This window comes from Apus apus, chromosome 2 (assembly GCF_020740795.1).
Source record: "Apus apus isolate bApuApu2 chromosome 2, bApuApu2.pri.cur, whole genome shotgun sequence".
In the NCBI taxonomy this organism is placed as follows: Eukaryota; Metazoa; Chordata; class Aves; order Apodiformes; family Apodidae; genus Apus; species Apus apus.
Window position 1 is genome coordinate 104164945 of NC_067283.1, and position 18365 is coordinate 104183309.

Genomic DNA, 18365 nt, shown 5'->3' on the forward strand with positions numbered 1-18365 from the left:
ACTTATTTTTCCTATTATTTTCATGGGCTTAAAAATGTCATGTGGAAGCAAGTTTGTCTTCCAGCTGGAATTGAAGAAAGAGACAAGCTGTGACTGAGGAACGGAGTTGGAGTGACAGGATTCTGGCCTGTTGTGCCTTTGCATGGCAGCAGAAAATGGAAACTGTATCAGATTTAGTCTCAGGCCACACAATTATCTAACAGTGGTCTGGAGAAAACAAAACCTTAAGCAGGCACGTATGGCATAAAACTTTCTATGTTAAAAATTTCCATCTCGCCTGCAATACTTTCTGCCCCCAAAAACAAGGATCTGCATTTCTGCTGGTTTTAAAGAGTTGGTTTTTTTCCCTATTTTTCTCTTAAAACAGTTTTCTGTTTACTCCAGATATTTCACTGGCCAGTAGCACACTGTGTGAAAAACTTTCTATTGACTATCAGCACATCTGCCTCAATATCTTCTGAAGTTCCATTTAAATAAATATATTGCTATGAAGATAGGATTTCTTCCATACCCCCAATTATTCTCAACACTGATCTCCAAATCTTCTTTGAATCACTCATTTATTATCACCTTTGACCACAATCCCCCAAGGAATAACTGAACAGTGACCATGACTAGATAACCTATTTTAAGATACTTCTACCAATTTATAACAGGTGCTCAGATGTGCAGAACCAAAATGAATTTTAACATACATTAGATAATGTATTTCATGTTCCTGACCTCGATAGGCCCTTTGAGCTAGTATCCTTATGGGTATCCATCTATTTAACTGCAGTGATTTAGGGATTAATGCAATTACATTGGTGCAACCACTCAAAGTGGAGACTGCACAGAATAAAAGGGGCATAATCAGTACAGTTTATCTTGACAGTGTATAACTTTACTGTATTATGAATAGTATTGGTTTAACAATATTAGTATAAGATAACTTCCTGACTGGAACAGTTAACTGCCACAAAACCTTAAGGTGTGGATATGTGCGACAGGAGGGGAAGAGAGGGGACATGAGAGAGATAGTGGGGGGAAAGGCCTTCAAGTTAAAGCTACATGAAGGAATCTTTTTTTATACTCTTATGGACACAGTCCTGTTAGCAAGAGTAAGTGAGGCTGATCTGAGCAGGATAGCCTTTGCAAATCCTGGCTTTTCAAAGGAACCTCCTGTTTTGAGATAATGGAAGCACAGAAGTCCCTGCCATGGAGCATAATGTGAAATTGATTTTGCAAGGCTTTATCTACACAAAGTTGCACTGGTTTAATTAAAGGTGTGTTTTTAAATCAATTCTGTTAAATCAGTCCAAGCTCCTGTGTAGACACTCTGAAATCGATTTGAAACTGTCTTATGTCAACTAACCTTAATGTGGCAAAGAAACAATTTACACTGAACAGACACCAATTTTCTGCTGATCAAAAAAGAAAAGGGTTAAAAATAAATCTTATTTAAAATTATAAGACTTTGATGATTTTCTCTGTTTCTGCCCTCTCTATGCCAGGCTGTACTGGCCTCCAGTACGTTAGTCCACCTGTTTATCATGGAGATGAACTCGCTTCTTTGCATCTGTGTGTTTATGGCCTTTTGACAGATAGACATCCTTGTGAAAGAATACAGTGTAAAGTACTCTGAAACTAGGGAGTCTAAAACCAAAGGTGGCAGGTGTAAGGAAGAAGTGATGAACTGTAGAGACCACTTTCACCCTCTTTTTCTATTTACTTTGTTCGTGTAATGCAGAATGGAGATAAGCAATGAGCCTCCTTCATGATCAGCACAAGCTCATCATGCTGTAGAGTTGGGGAGCAGCTTAAGTAACCCCAGATTAGATTTGGGGTGCACGTGAAATCAGGCCAATGTCAACCTGTCATTCTAACATGGCTGGTAACAAGCAAAAATCTTTCCTTTCTTAAGGGTCTGGCAGGGAATAGAAAGGATTTTAAAGCTCTACTGCAGGCTAGTTGTTTGGAAATTTCCCCGAGTTTAAGGATTCCTGTGCAATCCCTTGCAATCATTCACACTCCGCTAGGCCACAAACGAAGCTCTGCATTTGAGCCCACAGCTTACAGAAATGTGTTCAGATTATTTCCACACCTGAGAAACTCATGGGGAAATGGGCAGTGAGCCTGTTACCAAATGTGCAGCGAAGGACTCGTCTCTACTTGCTCTTGCTCCACAGGCAGAGCCAGGTACAAAACCAAAAGCTGCACTGCTACCTCCAGGAGCCAGGGCCTGATCCTGCTCTAGGGAACCGGAGCCTTTGCATGTGCCTTTGCAGGAACAGGGCCAGGCTGCTTCCCTGCTGATATTCCACCAAAGCCTTCTCAGTGATGAGAGCCAAAGTATCTCAGCTCCTCCCAGGAGAAAAAAAGGGCACCATCCTGCAAAATACCGTGCTCCCCAAGCCCCTGTATAGCAAGAGCTGAAGATACTCAGTATCTCAAGCTGGTAATCCTAATGCAGAGCTGAGCAGCAATTGAGTAACAGCCTGCTGGTGCTTAAATATGAGCTTTCAAATGTTGTCCTTACCACCAGTTAGTTACGTCATTCCAAAAACTCATCCGTGAAACCAACAGGACTTAAAACTACATAGATCTGATTAGACTGTGAACAGTGGCCCTAATTATTAAGTTTAATTTTAACATACTTAAAAATATACATAGCCGTATTCGTTCTGTATCTTTGTACTCCTCTAAAGTGCTGCTAAGAGGCAATGTGCTACTTTACTTCCTTTTCAGTTCAACAAATTTATTTTCAGAGTGAATCCTGTGTGAATTTCCCTTGAATCAAACCCTTTCCCTGGTGAGACTATATAAACTTGCTGTCTTGTTAGATCAAAAATCATCTATGAGACTTCATTCAAAACAAATCCCCTGACAAACTACTTCTTTATTTTCAATTGGACAGTTATCCTTCTGATAATTTATAAGGAAAAAAATATTTCGTTGTCTAGTTCAACCTTGCAAAGAGGACAGTATCAGTCTGACAGCAGCACAAATAAAGAGAAACACAATCTTAGCAGTGCTAGAATATATTGGGCAGTTTTTCACTGCAGTTGGAGGACAAACAGAAATACTGCAGTAGTTCAGTGGGAATAAGCTCTCAAAGATAGGGCTAGTGATGGTCCATTCTGATTACAAACAATTTCCACACACAAAGAAGACTTCTTTGGATGCAGCTGTAGTATTTCAAGTCCCTGTCCCTGCCACTATTAATAAACTGCACCCTAATGTATTGCATCTACTGGCATTAGTCATGACTACACCTACTGTCTGTAATGGGATGCCATTCATCAGCTTGGTAAGCTCAAAATTAAGTGATTTTCCTGGAAACTGTTTCTCAGCAGCATCATTTCATCCGTTACAGTTAAAAAGCCATGTCATTGGCTACATTATGAATTCCACTTTACAGTCTTATTTTTTATAAATTAATTGTAGCTTTCCTCTAGGCTTAATGCTGGTATAAAAGGTTTTGGCTGATGAGCAAATCTTTTCCAAAGACAAGAATTTTCAATTCTATCATTTTTAAATAAAAGTGGCATAAAAAACCTCACAGGAACAAACTTGTTTAAGTCAGCTACACAAATGAAACTTGACAAGTGATTAGCTCCTTCTGGGAACGAATTGTTTTCTACATTTCAGGGGAAAAAATGTCACCAGTGACTTCAGAAGTAGCCTGAAGCAGGGAGCTTTGGAAGTCTAATACTACAAAAACCAGTTTAAGCAATTACGTATTTAAGCAATCGTTGTAACATGGAGTTGGCGTGACAAAGCACAAACTTCAAAAAAACACTCATGTAAAATGCAAGCAATACGTACACTTGCAAAATCTCAGTGATGTACTAGGAATTGCATTAGTCATCCTGAAGGACCTGCAACAGTGAATACGTCAGCTTCTACCTTTAAAACTTAAGCATGGCGTACTGAGCCTCCAAGGCAGTGCACACTTGTGTACGCTCAAAAGAGAAGCTGTTGCTTGCTCTACATGGTGGAAGTAATTTAAATGACTTTTGCTGGCTGTCCTCTTCCCTTCTCTTTCTGTCAGATGAAAGAACAAGAAGTGATCTTTTTTTTTTTTTTTTTTTTTTTTTTTCTGGCTTCTACTCTGAGAAGACAGAATGAAAACTGAATCTGTGTCATTCCGCTTCTTGTGGCTGTCAAGAGTCACATCACGGCAAGCCCATTTACACTTGTTCCTCTGACTTCTCACATTCCAGTTTCAAGGAAAGGAAATTTAGGGCTGTGCTCTAGGTTGAAGATGCAGTGTGATTTGGGTGAGGAGTGGCGTGTTCTTGAGACATTTTAGCACAACTAAGGTTTTGAAGTCAGGTATAACACTACCTTAAATTTTCAGCACAAGAGCAAGTTCTGCTTTTTTTAAAACTTTTTTCACTTAGCAAACTGATCCATTTCACAATGAAGACAAGATCTGCAGTGCAATGTGTTGCGGTCCTGTAGTACTTGCCAGGATGTAGCGGTCATGACATTTAAAATTAAGATGATAACAGGGAGGAACAGGTCACTCTAGCATGAAATGAAGAACCAGAAGTTGAATTAAAAAAAAAAAGAAAGAAAAAAAGAGAGACTATGAGTTCATATGAAAAATAATGAGGATTAAGAGATAGCCTCCAGCTAGTGGGAAATGGTTCAGGCACCACAGAATAAATTTTATAGCCCTATGGGCCTCTCTGAAGATTTGTGCACTTCCTCTCCGTGATGAATACTACTATTCCAAGAAATAATCCTTGTAGAATTTGATTTCTAAGCTAATATTGTGTTACAGGATAAGTGTGATTAGACAATTTGTGATGTAGAGCTTTGGAAAAAGGTTATATTCTTTATTAGTAAAAGGAAAACACGGCAAATTCTGGGAGAACACTAGTGGATCTGTTTTGTGGAATATACAGCTTTATGCAATTAGAATTAGGCAGAGTTTTCTAATAAAGATTTTCATGCATCATTCTTCATGTGGCTGGTTACAATCAGAAAATATGCTCACTGTAGAGATGACCCTTTCCATTCAATATTTTCCCTCACACAGCAGCTGGCTTACGTGGTTGAGTTGTAAGTTTTCCTCTTATGTGGTACAGGTAGCAGACAGACAAAGCCAACAGTGCAGAAGACATAATAATCAGATCATTAGACCTGACACTTACTTCATACTCCTCTTTGAATCCATAGCCTTCTGCACACTTCATTTGGGTGATGTGCTGTAGCAAGTCAGCTACACGGATGGCTGGATGAAGCTGTCCGGTCTGGTAGGGCACATCCACTGGATCTCGCTTCTTGTAGGTATGGGATTGGACCAGGCTGCTTGTGTCACTGACCATCGTATGGGTTTCATCTAGAAAAAGAGTATTTCATAATGTACTGGCTCATTTTTACTTTATTAATAGAAATAAAAGCTACACAGATTTCTAATAGAATGGCAGAAATCTGACACCATCAGTATTGTGTCTGTCTGTGAAGGCTACACCAGAAGAACATTAAATCCATGGAGCAGTTTACACAGGGAAGTTGCACGACTGATTGGAATGAGGCAAACTCCATGGTTCTACAACAAAAGCATTGCAGAGCAGTCCGAACTCTAATATTGTTTTAAATATGACTAGCTGATTACAAACAGGTTTTAAATTAGGCATTTGGATCTAAACTGCACAGAAGTTTCATTCTGAAACTTCAACAAGTCCCACGGAATAAAATTGGACTTGCATTCTCCTTAGATTACTGAAGTGCTATATTTTACACTGCAAATTTAGAGCAAATGTTTGGAGTGAGCAAAATAAAAAGATGCACAAAATGGCTTATGGTTTCATCAAGCTAGGACTGCAATGAAAATGTAGATCTGATACAAGATTTGGAGACAAACTACGAGAGGACAAATGCAAAGGATCATCTGATCAGGAAAAAATATTTTGACTGGTTGCTGAACATGCTTTAGGACCACAGTATATCATGAGCCATCACATTAGGCATGGAATGTTGTATGTCAACTGACATGCATGCCAACAAACAGGAGAACCCAGTGGGCTGGTTAAAATTTTTATGAGACACATACTCTCCCAACCCTCCACATCTCTTCCATGGGGCAAATGGGCAACTTACCATTGATTGGCACTTTTAAGAAGATACATATCAGGAGAAAAAAAAAGAGGAGGAGAAAAAGGAAACAGGGCATAAGCAACAGTACTACATTAATAATTACAGGAAATTTTATGTTTGTAATTTATTCTTTACAGAGTGATTTCCTAAATGAGTCAGATTCTGATCTCAGTTTCACAGTATAAATTAAATGTACTGAAACTAGAGTATCTTACTGTGAGTCAATTCACACAGATGCAACTGAGACGGAAACTTATCAGATGTGAAAGTGCTCTCTAACTAAGGAAGCAATATGACTTTCTTCCTTTTTAGCTAGGATTTGAAAAATTTGTTTGGACTTGACAAGAGAAAAAACCCAACAACAACCCAAATTCTAAGGTCCAACTATCATAATAAATATTTTTTCTCTTTACCCAAAAAAACCCAACAAATAACAATTATGTATCTCAAAGTGCTTTTGATTTTTAACTGAAATTACAAATGTGGTGCTTTGTCTAATTCAAACTACTCCTCACTGGCTGCACACTAAATATAGCAAGGGGTTTATAAAAGTGCTGTATTAGTTAAATAAATACTACTTTGTAAAATGTATTAGATGAAAGGGAAGCATTAAAATAATATTTCCACATTCGTAAGTTAGATATAGCAGGAAGTTCCACAAGTATTCTGTATGAAAAGGTCCCAGATTCTCCTGTGCTTACCAAAATTACTACCACACCTCATTAAAGGTGAGATTCTGTTCTTCATGTTATCACTAAAAAATGATGTTAAAACCACAAAGCTCAACAAATAATTTTTCAAAGATGATTTTAGGCTCTCATAATTCTCCGATACCAAGACATGAAATCTGGTCCTCAGTAAGCATACACTCAATAACAACTATCCATTTAAGCCTAAATCAAAAATAACAGAGAAAAAATTATGGGTATGAGTATGGACATTTCACTATTTTTCCTTTCAGTTTGATAACCCAGCCTAATGCAGAGGGAAGGGACTAATCTTTTAGCCATAACATTTGACAACTTTTGTCTAATGTGGGATAAAATTTGCTGCAAAGCACCTTGGAATGCATGGCATGAAGCGTGGTATACAAGTGTAGCTACAGTATGTTGCTGTTGAAATGGCACCTGAAAACTACAAGGTGGCTGACACAAAAGACAAAAAAGTGTAGGAAGTTGATAATGATTTTCTGAGTGGCTTATTTGAGTTTCAGAAACAGGTTAGAAAACTTGGGGTTTTTTTTTTTGCAACCTAGAGAATTCCTTGTATCACAGACTCTTAGTAATTAAGATGAAGCCAAAGTTATCAGATAACAGGGTCTTGTGCTATGAAAGCAGCAGTTTAATCCTCATGAATCTCTTTCCTGTGAGCTCCTTTTTTAAGACTAATTTTCCTCTCTCAATTTCTTTATCTCTTATAGCTGCATTAATAGTATTTTTCTCTCTTCAGGAGTGAACTCTTAAGTTGTTTAAAATAAAGCATAATTTAAAGAGTTCACCACTAATTATGAGTCTTTTGTTTTGTTTTGTTTTAACAGGCTAAAAAGTTCCTAATCTGCATGAATAGTCCAAAGATCTTGCTGTACATAAATTTGGAAATGGTAAGAGTATTGTGACCCGTCTAGCAGATTTTGAAAACTAAAATCAACCATTCACCAGACCTGTGACCTTCCCAGCACATCACACTGGACAGTTCCTTTAGTTCTAACTACAGTCTTGACCTTAAAGCCTGACACAACTTCTTCGTACATTGGAAGACAGCAAGAGCAGATACTTCTTGCAATTAAAACTCAGCATTTTTTGTTCATAGCTGTATTTCTCTACTGACACGAGCATAGCTAATTTGATTTACCTCAGATAAAACACTATTCCTATACTGGCAGTCATAAACACCTTTTGGAAGACACCTGGCCTGAACGGAACACTACTCATAAGAGGCTACAAATTTTCTCACATGTAAGATTAGAAAAATATTTATTTCTCACAGTGAAATAAATTGGAAGGTTTTCTGAGATGACTAAGCACAGGTTGCTGTAGTAGACCATAAAATCCATATCTAGCTAATTCAAGATTTTTATAGAGTTAGTAAGAGCAAATAATTTTTTTGTTCCCCAGTGTGTGTTTTTCCATTTTTTGACTTACTTGTTTAGAGTTAATGTCTAGGGAAAAAAAAAATAATAAAAAGAGATAACAAATAATTTTGCCGTGATTATTACATAGCAAAGGATCACAAAAAAAAAAAAAAAAAAAAAAAGTCAGAGAAAACATTAGCTATAATTTAATAATCCAGATTGGAAAGCTCATAGTTTTTCTCCTGAAAATAGTACTTTTCTCCTTGCTCACTCACAAGCTCTGAAAGATCATCTACTGGATGAAGCATTGAATGAATGCTAAAGCACCCAAAAAATCTATCATCCCAGGCAGTTAAAAGGCACTGCAAATTTCATTTGCATGCAGATTATTATGTTGTTAGAGTCACTACTGTTACTTTCTTACAGATTTTCATAATGTATAAAAATGCACAAGATCCTTCTCCAAGGTATCACAATGAAATGCTCTGTGCTAAATAATCTTTCACAACAACGAATTTCCAGGATTAGTTTCCAAAACTGCTTCTTATGTGCTTCACCCTCACTTAATCCTGTTTAAGGGCAGGAATCAGTTAAAGGGTCTTATATTTTTTAGAGTGGTTTCAATAAAAAGGAGGCAGAAAAATATTTGTTGTAGAAATATCAGTCATTGTAAAAAGAATAAGCAGTCAGGCCTAACATTGGAGTTTGAATTCTTGCTACAGTGTACTATTATGTTTTGACTTACTAATTAAAATATAATGGAATCTCCCTGTTTAGTTTAAACTTAGCATGGGAAGGAAGTGTAAATGAATACAAGCCATAAAGCAGAGTTTCTCAAGCATTGAAAATGCAGTAGCGCCTCATGATTATTGCTTTATCACCATTCAGAAATCTTTCTCTTGTTGACACTGGACAATAGCAGGTTTTCCTAAATTCCCAGGGGAAATTCCTTACACTTTAACTGCTTTTTTTAAACCTACAGTTCTACTTTTTTATTTCATTCCTGTGACACCTGATGCCTAATAAACTATATACTCTAGATGTCATGTTATCATTTTGCTGTTCAAAATACCATCTCTCCTCTGAAGCTTCACTTTGACAAGCACGTCAGAAACTGTGCGGTATTTTGAGAAGAAATGAGAGATGGTCAATGGCCAAAACTGTATTTTGTCTGATTTTCTGTATCATGAATAATCTAATTAGGAAAAAATGTTATTTTCAAGAAGTGACATCTTCAGTTCTGAGAGAAAACGGAAAAATAAGAGGGAAGCTTTAAATTGCTGCAATAATCAAATTCTTTTGTGTCACTCCAAATACATGCATAAGCATTTCCTCACAAATCCACTTGTTAAGATTATTTCTCTCTTTTCTCCCCTGACTTGCACTATGACAGTAATAATCAAGACTAATAACTGTCCTTAGCATTCTCAGTGTAGCCAAGCCTACCACCCCTCCCTTTAGCATAGCACTCCAGCTTTTTGCATGCTATTGTCTGCACCCCAAGAACTGTGACTTTCTAATTTACTTCAGCAATAAACTTTGATAAAGGGAAATGTTCTCACCTAAAATTGCAGTTGGCACAAATGGATCTGTCATACATCATAAGCAGGTCAATGCAGAAAAGGTAAAAAGAGAGAGAACAGTAAATGATTGATAAATGTTCCTGAGTTTTCTTTCAGAAAGCTACTGTAAAGCAACCAGGATGTTGCTTATAGATGTATTAAATTTCTATGGCAAGAAGTATAACATAATCATATATGCTTTTATTATGAAAAGGTCTATATAAGGTGGAAATCAAGAAAAAAAATTGTTACCTGGGTAATAAGAATTAGGCACTGTTGTGCTCAATGTGTTAGTTTTCATTGTAAATGAAGATGGTGAAGACACAGCTGCAAAAAGAAACAAAGCTGGTTAGAGACAGTGTAGTTGATCCATGCTTTTTAAGCTGAGTGATACAGGGTATGTGATTTACTTGGTTTAGAGTCCATCCTGTTGTGTTTGTTGCACTGGAACCAGGACCTAGTGTGTGCCTACTGAATAAAATAGCTCACTGAATTTGATCAGTGCTCTAAAAAGAAATGTCATCAGAGAAAGCGGTTTTTTTGGTGATGACAAACATACTTCTTCAAGATTAGAATGAATACTGATGCTTGAATAAAGGCATCACAACATCAACAGGTGTTTTTGACAGAAGCTTTGATCATTAGTAAGTTTACTTAATAACACTGTAAATACTGTATGAAAATATTCTGCTATTGTTAATTGTTTCCTTTCCTTTTTTTTTTTTTTTTTTTTTACCCTTTGTTTAACAATGATTTTCAGGGACTGACACATGGACCAATGCTTGCACTGGTATTTGATCATTTAACCATTTGTAAAACCTAGGAGAAAGCCCAATGCAACAAATTAAGGTCAGTTAGTACCCTGGTATGCAAAGATCATGTGAATTACCGTTGTAAGCAGAGATACATTCAAGAGGTGGGAGTTAATCACATCATTTTACATGATGTTCAACCAAAGAATCCTTAAAAGCTTTTAAGCAAAGCTCATTGCAAATTCAGTCTTGGTTGTCTACACAGTTCAGATTCAGTAGGATAAGTGAATGTAAGCATATTTTGGATATCTATAAATAGATTGACAGGAAGTTGTGAAACAGAAGTAGAATTGAGGAAGACAGGGTCTGCTGGATGAGAAGGAGTGAGATTACTCTTTCTGGCTTTCATCCATCTTATTTTTGGGTTGGTCTTCTAGGGCATACAGTTTCCAGCCATGGTTAAGATGGAGCTATCTGGAAACTAGCTTAAATAATGCTGGCAGTTATTACTTATTTAATACATTTATTTATCTGAGAAAACTTTCATTTGAGTGTGTCTCCTGAATCACTGGATGGAAAGAACAGAGTGGTATTCCATTTGGATATGGATGCAGAGATTAGTTGAGTCAGGGATGCTGAAGCTAATTAAAATGCCTAAGTACAGAATGCAGCCAAGTTAATAAACCTTCACAAAAAGTAGGAATAGTCTAAATCTCTTGAGCACAAGGCCTTACATAAAAATTATTACTAAGGACTGTCCAACTGCTTCTTCTGGTTAGCATATTTCTCACAGAAAGTCTGATTAGAGGTTCTAGATTTTCAAAAGGTACAAAATACTTGCTATGCCAATAATTTCAAATTGGTTTAAGGTGGTTTACATAAAGAGGATTTAGTTCCAAAAACTCCCTGCAGCCTCTTTGGGTGTTGTGTCCATTCAGTAACACCACTGATAAACTACATGATGACAGAAGATGAAGTCAAACCTCTTGATCTCTTCACAGAAGTAAGCAACCTCATTAACTGCAATGGTATATTCTCACCAGAAAGGCAACTCAGATTTTGAAAGATCTATTTCAAAGCAATTTTAAAAGTAACTCAAATGCAAATTAACATTGCAAATTCTGAGCCTAATGCTGCTGAGAAAAGTCTCACCGTAGAGCTCATCAGAGATAAATGCTTATGCATATTATTAAAGAGTGGGAGTTAGGCCTCACATACTTGAAACAAAATTCAATCTTTGACAAATTCTGAAGATGTTAAAAAACCCTGGTCTGTAAGGAAAAGTGAGGTTCCTCTAAGAATTACAGAAAACAAAAAGTTTTTTTGAACATAGCAAATATTTTTTCATTCTTTTTAGCAATTATAAAATATTGCTGTTTTTCCTGCTCGTTGCTTAGTGCTAACCTCCAGACAGGAGTGAATCCTTGATTAAAATTCTAATACAGGAAATTTTATATCCCAAATTTTATTTATTTTCAGAGTAGTTCCAAGAAGAGCCAGGATATTACAGAATCTTTTAGGAAAGTGCAGAACAGATAATTACACTGAGTTCTTCCTCTGCACAAGCAACATAAAGATCATAATCTAGAACTGGAAATAAGAAGACAATCAGATCACCATTATTAACTTTTGACATTCAAAAAAAGAATTCATCTACAAAAAGAAGAAGGGAGCAAGGAAAACATTTGAAGGACTTGAAATAGCACGAGGGATATAAAATTTTTAACATAATAGAGATAGGATGAAGGCAAAAATACAGCTGTTTCAGTAATGTCTGCTCTTCTGCAGAAGAAAGAAAAGGATGGACAGAAAAAAGCTCAGTTATCCTCATTATTTCTAAAGAAGTCTATTCTTGATGTCTGACTGTCTTGCTCATTCGAATACACATAGTAATGTACTGCACAGTGGGAACCTCTGAGTCCCATGGATTTTCCATGACTGCGTAATAAGGAATATTTTAAGAACCATTTGCACCTTTCTTCCACTTTCCAAGAAAAAAAAAAAGAAAAAAGAGAAAAAAGATGAAACTTACATCTCCCATTTAGATTGTGCGTGTCCATGAAAGAGAAAGCTTCGTCACAGTTGGTGCCTTGCTCAGTGTAGCTTTTATCCATTGAATTCACCATCACTGTCATTTCCTGCCGTGTGCTGCTCAATGTCTCTTTCCGCTTTTTAGCCAATTTTCTTGAGAAATTAATGTTGAGGGGGGAAAAAAAAAAAAAAAAGGAATAAAACACCACTCTGTGAGCATAGTCCTCATGTTGTTTAGATCAGTACACATTTACAATGATTCCTGCATTTCTTAAATTCATTTCACACTCTTCTCAATGGCATATGATAATCAAGTGATAGTTGCCAATGCTCTGACTTATGGTGAACAGCATCTTAATTCGTGAGGAGCACCACTGAATTAAAGGGGACTACTTGGATACAAAGCTGATGTGAGCTACTACTCACATCAAGGGGACTACTATCAGAGGCTACATGTGTTTAAATTCATAAATAAAAATAATAGGAGAGAAGATTTCACTAGAACATATAAATCAGTAACAATTTTCACCTTGCACGCTCAGAACTGTGTGGAGCTGTTCTATTAAGACACTATATAATAGAGGTAACTGGTGTACATCATACTGTATAGTATATGTTCGATCTTTTAACAGACTGCACAAGCAAGTGACATTGAAAATTTGTGTTTCTAAAGACTACTCTCTGTCACTCTCAATTTCAGGAGTATTACTCACAAAAGTTAGTTGCTTCTCAGCAGGAGTGGCCTGTCAGAGACAAGATCTTGACTCCGGTACTATAACAGTGATTCATTAAGCTACAGAACTGCTTTGGATGCATATATCCCCTTTTCCACATCTATCTGTTTCTGTCTAGACTAAAATCTCACTCTGTCTCCCTCAGAGTTCCGCTTAGCTGCCGTCACAAAATAAGATGTCCAAAACTCATTATTTTTCCCTCATGCTCTGTGAAATGTCTGTGAACCTGACGATGGTGTATCCCATGCACATTTGGCTTGCTTCCCTGGCCCATGACTCTGTCTTATACAAAGCCTTTCCCCAAGTCCTTGCCTACAGCATTCATTTCAATTTTCCAGAGTCCTTCTGTATAGTATCATCAAGGTATAGGTTTTACACAGAAATAACTGTTGCACAGACTTTGATCTCTCATCTGTTCGTTCAATGACTCGTCCTCTGTGTAAAACATAATGTGCCAACTCATATCCATCTGCAAGAAAGATCTTTCATGCATCTTCAGCCAGAACTTACAGGAGCTTTCTGTCTCATTTATGTTTCCTTCCACTTCTAGAGGCCTACTGAATCAAGCATAACTAACTTGTGCTAACTGTCAAAGACCTTGTCTTTGTTAACTCTCATTCAGTATGAAAAAATCATTTCCACCACAGGCAAACATTTTATACCAGCCTCTACCAGGTTTTTAAACAAGCATGTTTGTCTCTCCTCATGTTGCATGGGAAGAGCTTTCTGTAAACCTCCCTACTGATAGCTCACTATTCCGCTTCAAGTCACTGCCTGCAGACACGCGTTGCAACGTGCTGATATTAATGCTCACTGTGTTGATCAGTATTGCCTCAGAGTCTCTCCATATTCCCTAACTATCTAGCTGTTGTCTCTTATCTTACACCTAGGTAACAAGCCATTTGGGCAGGACCTATGGTTGTGTTCTGTCGTGATATAGTACCAAGCTCAGCAGTATCTTAGTCCATGACTAAAGCTCAAAAGACCTTTGAAACTTAAGTCTTGCTGTTAATAGAAGCAGTAAATGCATGCATAGCACTGGGTCATTGCACACAGAAGTACTGAGTCAACAAAAACTCATACAAGAATGCTAATTACTAGGGAATTCAAGTCACTAATGATAATAATACAGTCCAGCTAAGAAAGTGTGTAAGATAAACAGTTACATGTCACATCCTTTCTGTAGATGAATTATAGCTCCTTATTTTGTAATTTGGAATATCATTGGTGGACAGCAGAAATATCTCCTAAACAAAGGTTTTGTTTCTAAATTTTGATTTAATTTTAATTTGAGATTAAATGGAGGAACTTAACAAGTCCCTTTCTGATCAACACTAATTTACCTTGTAGGCTTGACAACAAACCTGGTTCTTTATTACTTCACATTGTATAAACACAGAAGGGACCATTAGATAATCTAGTCTGAACTCTTTTACATAAGAGACAGTAAAATTTCATTCAAGTTAAACAAAACTCTTAAATCTTTGCATCCTTCAATCTACCCTCTCCTTCATGTCTAATTGTAATGAATGATTAATATACTGAGATGTATCTCCTAATGTATGAACAACTTAATGTTAGTCTTTATAAGGAGACGCTTATCGAAGTCATAACATGAACTTGATATTTTTTTTCCTCCTTGCACCCTTAGCTCAGATGGTAACACACTGTCATGGATGGCTCCTTTTCTGATCTTCTTTAATCCTAAACTGAAAGCACATACAGCTACTCCCACCACCTGCCAACCACTGGGCAAATCCCAGTTTAGCTGGGTTGTGATGCTAGAACCTGAACTGTGACCATGAAAACATCCGCAGTGTGGTCACAGAGGTTTCATCCAAAAGTCAAATATCGTGCTTATTTTATTTCATGGCTGTGCAGACCATAGGAAAATACTTCAGGATAATTAAGCACTAGAGCAAAGACTTCCTTTTCTTTAGGCTGGAATCAGCAGCTTCTCTGTAACCAGTTGTCAATCCAGTTAGCTAGACACTGCATACTAACTAAAGCTAGGAAACTGCAGTGTGTAGTGGCCTTCCCTTGCCCATCAGTGGATCTGTAGTACTGTATTCACAAAACCTTTAATCACTGTCAATCACACAAGCTCCAGACTTTCTCCAAGAACTCTTCCATGTGAACCACGTACTGGTGAACATGTAACAACTCTTCCTTAACATTTTTTTTAAAGAAAAATTACTAGGAGAATTGCCCTGGGCAACATTACAGTGGTAATGATCCATAAGTGAAAATCCACAATGTGGAAAATACATACCAGCCACTCATTAGGAGTATAAAAAGATTTAATTCTGCTGTTATAGAGCATGTCCTTTATTTTGCAGTAAAAATCATACCCTTCCCAAGAAAAGCCATTCTTCTTGTTTATTACACTAACACCAAGGAAGCTCAAATTTTATAAAAAGTCAGCTAATTTTCTTAAAGAAATCACACTAGCATTTTCTCAATTCCTTCATTTTTTGGTTTTGGTCCCAGAATTAAGCTATAGCAGGTTGTTTTTATGACATTAACAACTGTACGGTACTTTTCAATCTGAATCTAATTCGGGGAATAGGTCTTATGGGAACAGTTCAAATCTGAAACAACTGTTACAGGAAAAGCTCGACACCAGCCAGACTTTTCTACTGGGAATACAAACACCCACTAGACTTAGTCAAGTAAACTGTAGCTGAATATAACATTTTTACACCTGCAGCTTTCAGATATTACTGGAAGTATCGAAGTGCTGCAGTCTCTGCAAATCATCCATCCCTTGGATCCCTCCGTTCCTGGGAGGCTCTATCTATACAAGATCCAGGAAACTCGTAAAACCATGGTACTTCATTACCACTCATCTTCTTAGATTTTGAGGGAAAAAAAGACTTAAATATTTTATCATCTTCACTCATGGAAAAAGACACTTCGTAGCTACTTTCTGATGTTTCCTCCTTCTTAAAGGAAAAGAGATCTACAACCAAAGTAAAAAATAAAACAGATGGAAGCTCCCGTGGTGATTACCTAGGATTAAATTCTTCCTGTAAGGAAAGCAAAAATGATCAGCTTATCACACTAATAGTGTTACAATCAATATATGAGGAAAGAAAATGTACTACACTAGTGACAGAAAAGTGGAGCCTGGTATTCAGAAAAATCTCAAGGCTAGCTAGGTAGTGTTGTATTTTAAGACACAAAATATTGTGAGAAGTGGGTTGGTGTAACTTTAAAAATATGGTAAAATGAAGAAGAGACAACCTTACAGACTACCCAAAAAAACTTGTGTGGGATTTGGGTTTAGTTTACTCTGTTCTGTTACGACGATTAATAAAATTATCTTAGGAAAATAATATGCTAAATGCTTCATCACAATCTGTGCCAATTTTAAATGCTACCATGAGACTCTTAAATGCTGCATTTCCTCATGTACAGTCCCTTCTAGTTGAAAGAATCACCTTGTAGAAGCCCTGCAAGCCTTACTCAGTACCTTTTTAAAAATCCTGTCTCTGTGATTTCTGTCCCAAACTCTCCAACAAAACAACACGAATAACTGCTGAGATGCTGCTACATTATCAGCCCCTGTTTAATTCATTTTCCCTCTGTTTGCCTGTCTTTATTTTCTCTGTCCTGTCTTGACCTTCCAATATTTCAAAGGAGCCTATAAAAAGACCGGGGAAGACCTGTTCACTAGGGCATGTAACAACAGGACAAGAGGTAATGGTGTTAAGCTAAAGAAGGGTAGATTTAAGTTGGACATTAGGAAAAAGTCCTTTAATGTGAGGGTGGTGGATCACTGGAACAGGCTGCCTAGGGAGGTGGTGGGGGCCCCATCCCTGGAGACATGCAAGGTGATGGGGCTCTGAGAAATCTGTTGTACTGTGAGTGTCCCTGCTTCTTGTAGGGGGGTTGGACTAGATGACCTTTAGAGGTCCCTTCCAACCCAAGACCTTCTATGATTCGGTGATTCTATGTTTGTAAAGCACTGGGTGCAAAGCATGAGGCACAATGGGACACAACCATAGTTAGAGAAATGTATCAGGAGGCCTCTTTTCTTCCAGGCAAAGTTGGAGAAACAAGATGCTGCTGCTTTCCACAGCTCCAGCAACACACCACCATTACCAAGATACAGTAATAGAGTTGCTAAAAAGAATTGGGCTGATTATTTCCCTTTAATTAATTCAATGAACTACTGCATTTACTGTAGCTTAAGATAAAATAGCTTCTCCTTATATATAGATTGTTTCAAATTTTACTTTTCTCTTTGTAGACAGGTCACATAAATGTGTCTGATAAAGAAAAGATCAAGCAATTTGCTGCAACTCACTGGTGTGGTGCACTTGTAGTTACAAAAGCTTTTAATTGTTTGATCACCAAACCCCTGAAAGAATCTAAACTATAATGAGCAAGACCCTTTAGTGAAATAATAGCTGGCTAAAAAGATATAATACAAAGGGTAGGACTAAATGTTCACTTTTCACAACAGTGGATATCTTATAAAAACGCCTGTTGGGATTTGTACAGTTCACCATATATATACAATGATCTAGAAAAGAGGTGAACTGCAGGTTCGGAATGTTTTTTGGACAACACACAATTTTTAATTGGTAGTAAAAATTAGAAATAGGGTTAAAAAGTTACAAATTGATCTCACCAGAGAAGTACTATTTCTCAACAATGTAAGAACCAGAACCAGAGGGTAAACAGACTTTTTTTTTAATGTTAAAAGCTAATACTTTCACACAAACCAGGTAATTGTGGAACACATCACCACAGGACTCTAGAGACACCAAAAGCAAATACTGGTAAAAGAAAAATTGATTGAGGGCTGAAAAGAGGACAGTGAATGCATTACCTTATCTTCACACTGTTCCTACATTTTTCTAAAGGTTTGTCACTCAGCACTGTCACAGACATGATGTTAAGTCTGGTGGACTTTTAATTAAAGATTTAATGCATTTTTAAATTATATGAACAATCCCTGCACAGATTATGCAAGAAACAGGGTGTAAATACCTTATTGGCTTCTCTAACACTTAGAATTACTCACATTTTTGCATTGTTTAGGCTACTTATGAGACACCAGTGAAGATTAATTAACTTAGAAATTAATTACTTTGCCCATCTATTTTGTTTGTCA

The 18365-nt window shown here is 37.0% G+C and overlaps 1 protein-coding gene across 7 annotated transcripts in view; it reads right to left on the reverse strand.

Annotated features, from left to right (window-relative positions):
• Window positions 1-18365, reverse strand: part of PTPRM (protein tyrosine phosphatase receptor type M) — a 469539-nt gene that overhangs the window by 83220 nt on the left and 367954 nt on the right. For 4 of the 7 annotated variants that reach the window (XM_051611048.1, XM_051611047.1, XM_051611045.1 and 1 more), the window contains 4 exons: window positions 12508-12659; window positions 9976-10050; window positions 9724-9750; window positions 5145-5332 (listed from right to left, as the gene is read on the reverse strand). In XM_051611048.1, coding sequence (XP_051467008.1) covers window positions 5145-5332; window positions 9724-9750; window positions 9976-10050; window positions 12508-12659 — 442 coding nt within the window. The remainder of the gene's footprint in view (window positions 1-5144; window positions 5333-9723; window positions 9751-9975; window positions 10051-12507; window positions 12660-18365) is intronic. The other 3 variants (XM_051611049.1, XM_051611046.1, XM_051611050.1) reach the window with 2 other exon arrangements.